Genomic DNA, 12257 nt, shown 5'->3' on the forward strand with positions numbered 1-12257 from the left:
CCCAAAGCCATGTACAGAGACGTGTTATTCAAAAGGAGGTTTGATCGAAGGTTAATCGATGATTCAGAACAGTCAACAACCAAGTGGTGACATATTCGCAGGAAAGATGCGGTTTTACTAGTTACTACTTAAAGCGAAAAGTGTTAAATGACGAATAGAATAGAACCTTTAGATATAGTGCTATAAAAATCATCTCTCTTTTTAGGTCATCTGACCCGAAGGGTCAGGATGACCTATTGTCATCATGCACCGTCCGTCGTCGTGCGCCGTGCGTAAACTTTTCATTCAAACAACTTCTTCTCAATAACCGGAAGGCCCAGGGTACTCATATTTGGCCTGTAGGTTGCTGGGATGGAGGGCTACCAAGTTTGTTCAAATAAATGACCTTGACCTTCATTCAAGGTCACAGGGGTCAAAAAGGCCAAAATCTTTAAACGACTTCTTCTCAAGAACCAGAATGCCCAGGGTACTGATATTTGGCCTGTAGGATGCTGGGATGAAGGGCTACCAAGTTTGTTCAAATAAATGACCTTGACCTTCATTCAAGGTCACAGGGGTCAAATAGGCTAAAATTCTTTAAACAACTTCTTGTGAATAACTAAGAGGCCTAGAGACCTGATATTAGGCCTGTGGCATGCTGGGATGAAGGGCTACCAAGTTTGTTCAAATAAATGACCTTGACCTTCATTCAAGGTCACAGGGGTCAAATAGGCTAAAATTCTTTAAACAACTTCTTGTGAACAACTAAGAGGCCTAGAGACCTGATATTGGGCCTGTGGCATGCTGGGATGAAGGGCTACCAAGTTTGTTAAAAAAAATGACCTTGACCTACATTCAAGGTCACGGGGGTCAAATAGGCTAAAATCTTTAAAGGACTTCTTCTCAAGAACCAGAAGGCTCAGGGTACTGATATTAGACCTGTGACATGCTTGGATGAAGGGCCACCACCAAGTTTGTTCAAATGATTGACCTTAACCTTCAGTCAAGGTCACAGGGGTCAAAAAGGCCAAAATCTTTAAACGACTTCTTCTCAAGAACCAGAAGGCCCAGGGTACTCATATTTGGCCTGTAGGTTGCTGGGATGGAGGGCTACCAAGTTTGTTCAAATAAATGACCTTGACCTTCATTCAAGGTCACAGGGGTCAAAAAGGCCAAAATCTTTAAACGACTTCTTCTCAAGAACCAGAATGCCCAGGGTACTGATATTTGGCCTGTAGGTTGCTGGGATGGAGGGCTACCAAGTTTGTTCAAATAAATGACCTTGACCTTCATTCAAGGTCACAGGGGTCAAAAAGGCCAAAATCTTTAAACGACTTCTTCTCAAGAACCAGAATGCCCAGGGTACTGATATTTGGCCTGTAGGATGCTGGGATGAAGGGCTACCAAGTTTGTTCAAATAAATGACATTGACCTTCATTCAAGGTCACGGGCGGCAAATAGGCTAAAATCTTTAAACGACTATGTTGTACTAATAGTCAGATGACCGTTAAGGCCCATGGGCCTCTTGTTCTTATTATTATAAGTGATTCTTTATTGCTTCATATTTTTGAAAACACATTTTGAACTTCTCAAGTTCTACCAGTGCGATTTAGCTGAAACTTGCATTAAATGATCCTGACATGGTCTCGACAAAGTGTTGTTATTTTTCGGGTCGATCCCAAATCCAAGATGGCCGCCATCTTGAAAACACATTTTGAACTTCTTCTCAAGTTCTACCGGTGCGATTTGGCTGAAACTGGAGTGAAATGATCCTGACATGGTCCCGACAAAGTGTTGTTATTTTTCGGGTCGATCCGAAATCCAAGATGGCCGCCACAGCCGCCATCTTGAAAACACATTTTGAACTTCTTTTCAAGTGCTACCAGTGCGATTTTGCTGAAACTTACATGAAATGATCCTGACATGATCCCGACAGTGATGTTGTTTTTTTTCGGGTCAATCAGAAATCCAATATGGCCGCCACAGCCGCCATCTTGAAAACACATTTTGAACTTCTTCTCAAGTTCTACCAGTGCGATTTGGCTGAAACTTGCATGAAATGATCCTGACATGGTCCCGACAAAGTGTTGTTATTTTTCGGGTCGATCGGAAATCCAAGATGGCCACCACAGCCGCCATCTTGAAAACACATTTTGAACTTCTTCTCAAGTTCTAACGGTGCGTTTGGGCTGAAACTTGCATGAAATGATCCTGACATGGTCCCGACAAAGTGTTGTTATTTTTCGGGTCGATCTAAAATCCAAGATGGCCGCCACAGCCGCCATCTTGAAAACACATTTTTAACTTCTTCTCAAGTCCTACCGGTGCAATTTGGCTGAAACTTGCATGAAATGATTCTGACATGGTCCCGACAAAGTGTTGTTATTTTTCGGGTCCATCTGAAATCCAAGATGGCTGCCACAGCTGCCATCTTGAAAACACATTTTGAACTTCTTCTCAGGTTCTACCAGTGCGATTTTGCTATAACTTGCATGAAATGTTCCTGACATGGTCCTGACAAAGTGTTGTTATTTTTCGGCTCGATCCGAAATCCAAGATGGCCGCCACAGCCGCCATCTTGAAAACACATTTTGAACTTCTTCTCAAGTTCTACCGGTGCGATTTTGTTGAAACTTGTTCCTGACATGGTCCCGACAAAGTGTTGTTATTTTTCGGGTCGATCCGAAATCCAAGATGGCCGCCACAGCCGCCATCTTGAAAACACATTTTGAACTTCTTTTCAAGTTCTACTAGTGCGATTTTGCTAAAACTTGCATGAAATGATCCTTACATGGTCCCGACAAAGTGTTGTTATTTTTCGGGTCAATCAGAAATCCAAGATGGCCGCCACAGCCGCTGTTGATGTGGAGTTGTCATATCAAACAAAATACAAGTAGACAGAAGTTTTCTTAGCTGCCATGCCGTCCACATCTTTAGTCAAAAAGAGGCTTGGTTAGATAGAAATTTAGGAATAGCGAATCATAGAAATGATATTCCGGATCTCAATATTTTACGGAACGAAATTAGATAATGTTCAACATCCCTTTTTCTTTAAGAAAAGACTATCTAAGGTAGCACTGAACATATATAACTTTAACTTGAAATATTTGGTTTACCATAAACACATCTATGATAATGTCTCTTGACTAGCAGATATATATGACTAAAAGTTAAGAAATAAAGGTATTACAGTAAACTTACTGAACTTGTGTTCTCCGACTTATTATTATTATTTTTAACAGTGTCCTTCACATAATTTCACCGGCAGTATAAAAATGTCCTGTTCAAACAAGTCTTTAGGACCTTTTAAACACACTAACTACTTTATCTAACTATAACTACTAGAAACAAACTTTAAACTTTGATTGGAACTCATCCGAAATACTAGAGTTTCCGAGAACCACCTATTCTTTGAGGAGATTCACTTATAACCAACAAAGTCTTTCAAATGAGTAGGTTCTCTCCTTTCCCTTCCAGACCTTCTGGGTGGAACGTTAAGGCTTCCGTTTGTGGTTCCTTCCATGGTTTTAGATGGTGAAGTGTTAGTGGCACACTTTTCCTCATCGCGCTTAATCGGGCTTGCTCGATTGTCCAACTCATGGCTAACACATATGGGTTGATGTTGTGGTACCGTAATATCACTCTTGTCCGGAGTGTCACTGTTGCTGTGGTAACGTGTACACGGTGACCTATCGTGGATAATTGCCTCAACCTTAGTTGGTCGAATGTGCATTCGATTTCTACGGTACACAGCACCATTCTGAGCCTGTATCATTTAGGTAGAGTCACTACACTGTTCCAAAACATGACCTAGTATCCATCGTTCATGTTCCTTGTATTGAAAATAGACATTCTGTCCTTCCTTCACATAAGGTAGATCACAAGCAGTCTTGTCATAGTAACGTTTGACACTTTTCTTCCGACTCTCGCGTTTTCGTTTAACCACGTCTATTTTCCTCGCGACCATGGTTCAAATCTGGGAGGAGCGTATGCCTTCGTCGACCGAATACCATCTCGTTAGGACTGAGTCCTGTATCCTGTCTAGGCACGTTCCTTAGTTCCATACGGGCCTCGTATTGGTCCTCTCTGTTTCTGGTACATTTTATCATAAGATGTTTGATCACTTTTACTGCTGCTTCAGCCTTGCTGTTCGCTCGCTGATGCTGAGGAGATGACGTCGCATGGTTAATACCCCATGTCTTGGTAAAGTGTTGGAATTCTCTAGAGGTAAATTGTGGTCCTCCATCTGACACAATTATTGTTGGAATTCCAAAATGAGCGAATTGTTTCTTCAGAACGTTCACGACAGCAGTTGAGGTTACCTTTGAGAGGTAATCAACCTCTATGTAGTTGCTGTAATAGTCTACAGTTATCAGGTTTTGTCTCCCTTTTATCTCAAATAGATCCATACCTAACTTTTTCCATGGCTTGTCACCATCATTATGTTGTTTGAGTGGTAGTTTCGTAGATCGAGGTGCCATCTCTTGACATGCCTCACAGGTTTCCACCATTTGCTTTATTTCAGTTTTCATACCGGGCCAGTATACTGTACCTCTGGCTCTCCTCATAGTGGCGTCTAATCCAACATGTGATTTGTGAAGCTTAGATTTGATGTCAGCTCGTAGTGATTTGGGTACGATGACAGCTTCTCCTTTCACTATCAAACCATCTATAATCCCCAGAGTGTCTCTTACATCGAAGTAGGGCTTACAAGGATTTTGAGTAGTCTCCCTTGTTTCTGGCCATCCAGTTTCTATAGTGTTCATTAAGGTTAAGATCAGGGTCTGATGATGTGGCATCACATATGTCTCTTAGCCATTTGTCTGAAATGTCCTCATTGATCTCTATGTTCATGATGCGAGGTCTAGCTTCGTCAAGATATGCTCTGCTCAGAGTATCAGCAATGACAAGTGATGTCCCTTTAAGGAAACGGAATTCTACATCATACCGGTAGAGTTTCATGATGGTATCCTGAAGCCTCCTTGGGGCACTGCTAAGTGGTTTCTTCAGTATTGACTCCAACGGCTTGTGATCATTTTCAACTACTATTTTCCGGCCATATGTATACTGGTCAAACCGTTCTGCACCATATAGGGTAGCGAGTGCTTCCTTTTCGATTTGTGCTGACTTCCTTTCCGAGGAAGTAAGTGCTCGGGATGCATACTCCAATGGTTTTCCATCCTGCAACATAACAGCACCGATACCATCTTTGCTACTGTCAACCTGGATTACTAACTCCTTGTTGGGATCATAGTATGCTAAGACTGGTGTAGATGTGAGTGCCTGTTTTACAGTAGAGAAACATGCATCATGTGTCTTTGTCCACTTGAAATCTACATCTTTACGTGTAAGTTCACGTAGTGGTTCTATCATTGTCGAGAAAGAAAGTAAGAACCTGGCCATGTATTGAACCATACCACAAAATCTTCGCACTCCTGGAGCATCAGTAGGACTGGCCATTTTCAGAATGGCCTCAACTTTCAGAGGGTCTGCTTTAATACCATTGGCGGTAATTGTATGTCCATAGAAGAGTTTCCTTGAAACCTGTAGCTTTCTTCTCTTCATTAAGGACTATGTTTCTTTCTTCACATCGCTGATAAAGAATCTCTAGTTTCTCTTTGTTGTCCTCCAGAGCGATTGCGTCTGACGCGCCTTTTCCTACAACAATGATATCGTCAGCTATGGCGAATTTCCTCTGGAAGATTTCACTAGATACCTTCAGTCCAAAAGGTAGTCGATATCTATATCGTCCAAATGGAGTAATCATGGTTGTATATTCACTGGATTCTTCTTCCAGGCGTATATGCTAGTGTTGTATTGATGATCGGCAGGGATCGATCAACGACGGTTAGAGGTCTCACGATTACGATGATCGATTGTATTATGAGATAATCGATCATCGGAAGGAAAACATCGTCGAACGCGCCTCCGGTTTACCAACCGAACGCACCCCAAGGGAAGTCACTCTGCATTCATAACCACGTGTTACGCAAGCTAAAATGGCGGATCCTGACATGCCCGAGGCGGCGAATTCAACTCGCAACGACGAACTGTACCCCCATCCGGGGACAAAATTAAAATCAGACGTATGGAAATACTTTGGTTTTCAAAAGAAAGACAAAGGCGAGCCCCCTTATAAGAACAATTTGGATATGTCGAAGGCATTCTGCAAACTTTGCAGAAAAAGTTATACGAACACAGGTAGGTTGTTTACTGTTGACAGTGTTGTTGCGTTTGTGTAACCGCAAATCTCAAATTGACGATTTCCCGTCGAAATGTAACGGCAATATTCAGAGACCGGCATCTTATTTTGTTTTGATGTGTCTTTATAAATTATATTTTGTATGATAACGTGATTTTTTTTCTACATAATGTTCAAAATGATTTCATGATCACTGACTCAGATTTTTTTTTCAGTGTCGGTTATTCTCAGATATAATTAATTATCTCACTCTTAGTTTTTACTAGTGATCCAAACATGTTGCAAGTCTCATTACCCAGATATTGAGTTCACCACTTTGTAATGTTAGTACTTTGTGAAAATTTGAAAATTCCTTTTTCATTTTCAGGAAATACAACAAACTTCAGAGTCCATATCGAGTCAGAACACAAGTTGGCGGGACAGCCGGAGACCAAGACAATCAAGCCGCCAGCACATCAAACAAAGCTAAATTTTGACAGAAATACGATGGGAATCCACTCAATCCAGGGTCCCCTGAGTAAAGACAGGGCGGAAAAGATTGATGTTGCTTTGCAAAAGCTCATTGTCGGGAAAGTCCTGCCTATCAGCTTAGTGGAAAATGAATTCTTCAGATCATTTGTCAAAGAATTGGATCCAAGGTAAGAAATTGAGAATAGAAAAATATAAACCACAAGTTATTCAGCTAAATAAATTTATTCAATATAAAACAGTAAAAGAGACTTAAAATCAGAAAAGCAGTAAATCGATACAAAATAGATTATTCAATTAAATTTTATTTTTACAAAAATGCAATAGCATTTAGATTTCATCAATATTAATAAAAATTAAATATAAATTAAATGTATACATATTTAATAGATGGTATTATTAAATAAAAATAGACATGTATCAATAAAAATTAAAATCAATTCATGATAAAAATATATTTTTTAAAATTTTCTGTGCTAATGCCATTTATACAGTTTTTTCATCAGTTTTTTCATGCAGTCGTTATCTTTTATATTTTTCAGATACAAATTACCAACAAGGCAGAAGCTGTTGTCCTCTTTGCTCGGGAAACGCGAAGAAATCTCTCACAAAATAACAGCAGACCTCAGAAATGTGGATGGAGTTGGAATAACCCATGATGGCTGGACGAGTAATAACACCGAGTCTTACAACACAACAACAGTTCATTATATTACCCAGGACTGGGAGATGAAGACAGCAACGCTGGAAACCAAAAAAATGGAGGGTTCTCACACATCCGAGGCATTGGCCGAGTCAATCATGGAGACTAAAGTAAAATGGAACTTACCAGAAGTTATCGCAACGAGTGACAATGCTGCTAATGAAGTAAAGGCATTCAAGTTATTATCAATGACACGTTTTGGCTGTTACGGCCATAGAATCAACCTGGTTGTAAAAAAGTCCATGGAAGAAAAGGAAATTCATCGTCTCCTCGCAAAAGGACGCCGTTTGGTAACATTATTTCATGCGTCCAGCAGTCTCCACGATTATCTGCATGAGAAGCAGAGACTTCTTCTACCGGACACGAACGGACACAAACTTATAAACGATGTAGTTACAAGATGGAATTCTAGCCTTGCAATGATCAGTAGACTTAATGAACAAGCACCCACTATCATGGCCGTGTTAGCAGACCCTCGCCCGAACAAAAAATCCAAAGACACCATGAAAGCTAGCATATACTCGTTCGAGGAGAGTTCTGTTATAGAGAAGGTAATTGATGTGCTACAGCCTTTCAAGGATGCAACAGACATCATGTGTTCGGAAAAAATTCCGACCATCAGCAAAGTACTCCCAACTGTTGTCAAACTGAAACGTAGTGTACAACCTTCAGCAAACGACCCACCAGCTGTTCGTGCAATAAAAGCAAAAATGTGTGAAGAACTTGAACAAAGAACAGAGGCAGAGGACATCGCTCTTCTTGGGACAATTCTGAACCCTTTCACTAAAGGGTTTGAATTTCTGCCAGAAAAGAAATTTGAAGCCGAGACTATCCTCAGGAGACTAGCGAGTGGAATCAAAGTTGTTGTGAAACAGGAGAAAACTACAGATGAACCTGCACCTCTTCCAGATTTACCAACTCTTCCAGATTTTCCAACTCTTCCGGACAATCCTGTGGAATCCGTTAACTCACTCCAGTCAGAGTCGGACAATCAAACACAACAAAACATGGACGCAGAAACTACAACATCAAACAGTGAACATGAAATGGAAGACATAGATGCTAGTCATGCTACAACACCAAACAAAAAACAGAAAGTTGAGATTCTAAAGTCGGTTGACACGGAGGATTGGTTCAGCGATATTTTGTTCACTGGTGTCAGCCAAATGGAGGCAGAAGATGCCATCCAAGCTGAAATAACCCGCTACCTGTCAGCAGTTATGCAAAAAAAGGACACAAAACTAACACTTCTAGAATGGTGGAAAACAAATTCTGTCTTCTACCCCCGCCTGTCGGTCATGGCCAGGAAGTTTCTGTGTGTACAAGCGAGTTCCGTGTCGTCAGAACGGGTCTTTAGTCTTGCTGGAGAACTTGTATCGAAGAAAAGGAGCAGGTTAAGTCCCAGTAATGTGGACCTGTTCATTTTCCTGAACAAGAACATGAAAAACTTCTGGTGACTGTTGTTACATTTGATAGTTTGGAACTTTGGACATCTTTGAATTGTTTCTAGTCAGTTGGAAGTGTTTGTTGAAATAATGAGTTTTTAATAATGACATTGACGTTTTATAATTCCACAAGGTCTGAACAGTCAGTCAGTCACATTCCAGTGATACTTGATAATTGAACTGTTTTCAATTATTTCTAGTCAGTTGAAGTGTTTTGTTGTCACTTAGTGACATACAGCTTAATGATTTAGTCTAGTCTTTTTATTTCACCTTTACAGGAAGTAATATAACACAAAAGTTTGTTTTGTTTCCAGCTTTATTTTTGTTTGTAATGTAACAGTTTATGAGTTGTTGACAATAAAAAATAAATTCATTTTGACATTTATGAAAAGTATCTTATTGTCTAAAATGATAAATACCAAAACATTTTGCCCACAATAATAATATATAATTGACAATCAGACAATGCTACATAGTACATGCATGTACAACCATTAATTGGACTTTAAACGAAAAGAAAACAAACTAATACAACATTGATAAGTCAAACAAATCAAAAATATATTCGTAAGTAAAAGAATAAAACTATCACTTATCAAAGTATACAGTAAAAGAGAAGAGTCTGGCAACATACAATGGGAAAACATGGTTGAAATAACCTAATTTCAGTCTTATACAAGTCTCAATTCTGAAATTCACATTAACCGATTATTTTCACCGATTATCGGATCGGTTAGCCTATCCGATTCCAACCGATGATCGATTATGAAATTTTGCCGATTATACAACACTAGTATATGCCAAAAAGCCTCCTTTACGTCTAGTTTACTAAATACGCGGACATTGTTCAACTTTGGCAAACCATCGTCAATTGTCGGTAGTTTGAAGTGCTCTCTTTGAAGGGCTGTGTTTAGTACTTGGGGGTCCAAACAGATCCTAAGTTTTCCGTTTGCCTTATGGGCCACATCCATTTGACTTACCCAAGGTGTAGGTTTGGTAATTGGTATCAAAATCTGTCTCTCCATCAGACTGTCTAATTCAGCCTTGACTTGATCTTGGAGTGAGATTGGTAGTTTTCTACAAGGTAGAACTTTAGGTTTTACCTCAGGGTCAAGAGTAAGAGTTGCCTCCCCTAGGTCACCCAGTTTGGTAACAGTTGTTGATTCCACTTTTCCAATGAACCGTTCATTGTTTATAGTGACTAGACCCAATTCTTGTATGGATCTTAACCCAAGAATGTTCTGTAATCTATTATTGACTACAACAAATTTCACAGACTGTCCCTCTCCTGTTTTAGGATTCGTGACCATGAGTTCCGTCTCTCCCAATGGTTTGAGTGTGCTCTCATTAAACATGTGTAGGGTGAGAGTTGTTGGCTGAACTTGTTCTCTCCGAACATATCTTTGGTTGATGGTATTTACATCAGCTCCACTGTCTAGCTGAAATTTCACGGAATTCTCATTTACAGTCATGGAGGCAGTAATTATGTTCTTACTCTGTTTAATCGCGACAGAGTGTAACCACTGGTCGTTTACATCTTCGTCGAAATCAGAGTTTTCTCCCTCCACACCGACGACATGAAGATTTTTCTTTTTGCATTTAACTTTGAAGTGGTTTCGTCCATTACACTGGGTACATGTCTTTCCCCATGCTGGGCATGCCTCCTTTTTCATAGTGTGTGTCCGTCCGCAAAATTTACACTCTCTGACAGTTACACTAGCATTTGATTCCCTGTAATTAGGCCTACTGTTCATCGGTTGTTTTTGTTTTCCCTTAACATTGGGCTTGGTAGTGGCTTTCAGTTTGTGTACTTTAGAGTCTTTATAGGCAGGTTCTTTCATTTGACTCGCCTGTCTATTTGCTTGATTTTAAGATTGACATATTTTGATTGCTCTCTTGAGGGTTAGGTCGTCATCACGTAGTAGCAGTTGCTGTACTTTTCCAGTAGCACTGAAAACTATTTTGTCCCTTATCATCCTATCTTCCTGTGTCCCGAAATTACAGGATGCTGCGCGTGATCTCAATTCAGTCAAAAATTGATCAAAAGACTCAAAATACTGTACAGTCCAAAATTTGTGGGACTCGGCGACCTCGTTTTGTCTAGGATTATAGTAATCTCTAATTTTGTTGAAAACATCTACAGGGTTATTCTTATCCATCCCGTCTTCCCACGTAAAGTGATCGTATGCCTTCAATAGGGCCTCCCCTCCACAATTAATTATTGTTGCGGTTTGTATTTTGCCGCCCATCGGTGAGATTCCACTCACGGTTTCGATATGCCGTTTCCATGTTTTGAAATTCTCCGACACATTTCCTGAATGAATGTTTAATTCGGGGGGTTAACGTAAATTTGTGTTGATATGCTGGGTTGCCGGTACGGCCATTGCCTCGGCTGCGGGAAGGAAAACCTCTTGACCTTCTTCACCCATTATTTCATAGATTTAGTCATAGAACAGTTCAACACTTACGTTGTTCGAAGTACAGTTCATAGCATACGACCGTCACCGCTGATGTGGAGTTGTCATATCTAACAAAATTCAAGTAGACAGAAGTTTTCTTAGCTGCCATGCCGTCCACATCTTTATTCAAAGAGAGGCTTGGTTACATATAAATTTAGGAATAGCGAATCATAGAAATGATATTCCGGATCTCGATATTTTACGGAACGAAATTAGATAATGTTCAACAGCTGCCATCTTGAAAACACATTTTGAACTTCTTCTCAAGTTCTACCAGTGCGATTTGGCTGAAACTTGCATGAAATGATCCTGACATGGTCCCGACAAAGTGTTGTTATTTTTCGGGTCGGTCGGAAATCCAAGATGGGCGCAATCTTGAAAACACATTTTGAACTTCTCAAGTTCTACCAGTGCGATTTGGCTAAAACTTGCATGAAATGATCCTGACATGGTCCCGACAAAGTGTTGTTATTTTTCGGGTCGATCGGAAATCCAAGATGGCCGCCACAGCCGCCATCTTGAAAACACATTTTGAACTTCTCCTCAAGTTCTACCGGTGTGATTTGGCTGAAACTTGCATGAAATGTTCCTGACATTGTCCCGACAAAGTGTTGTTATTTTTCGGGTCGATCCGAAATCCAAGATGGCCGTCACAGCCGCCATCTTGAAAACACATTTTGAACTTTTTCTCAAGTTCTACCAGTGCGATTTGGCTGAAACTTGCATGAAATGATCCTGACATGGTCTCGACAAAGTGTTGTTATTTTTCGGGTCGATCCGAAATCCAAGATGGCCGCCACAGCCGCCATCTTGAAAACACATTTTGAACTTTTTCCCAAGTTCTACCAGTGCGATTTGGCTGAAACTTGCATTAAATGATCCTGACATGGTCTCGACAAAGTGTTGTTATTTTTCGGGTCGATCGGAAATCCAAGATGGCCGCCACAGCCGCCATCTTGAAAACACATTTTGAACTTCTCCTCAAGTTCTACCGGTGCGAT

General features: G+C 40.4%; 1 protein-coding gene across 1 annotated transcript; it reads left to right on the forward strand.

The window, feature by feature from the left end:
• Positions 1-5790: 5790 nt before the first annotated feature.
• Positions 5791-9171, forward strand: LOC138305941 (E3 SUMO-protein ligase ZBED1-like). The gene is made up of 3 exons (XM_069246246.1): positions 5791-6180; positions 6549-6819; positions 7192-9171. The coding sequence occupies exons 1-3, from the start codon at positions 5979-5981 to the stop codon at positions 8807-8809; spliced, it is 2091 nt and encodes a 696-aa protein (XP_069102347.1). The 5' UTR covers positions 5791-5978; the 3' UTR covers positions 8810-9171.
• The last annotated feature ends 3086 nt before the right edge of the window (positions 9172-12257 follow it).

The sequence above is a fragment of the Argopecten irradians genome, chromosome 13 (genome assembly GCF_041381155.1).
Source record: "Argopecten irradians isolate NY chromosome 13, Ai_NY, whole genome shotgun sequence".
NCBI classification, from domain to species: Eukaryota; Metazoa; Mollusca; class Bivalvia; order Pectinida; family Pectinidae; genus Argopecten; species Argopecten irradians.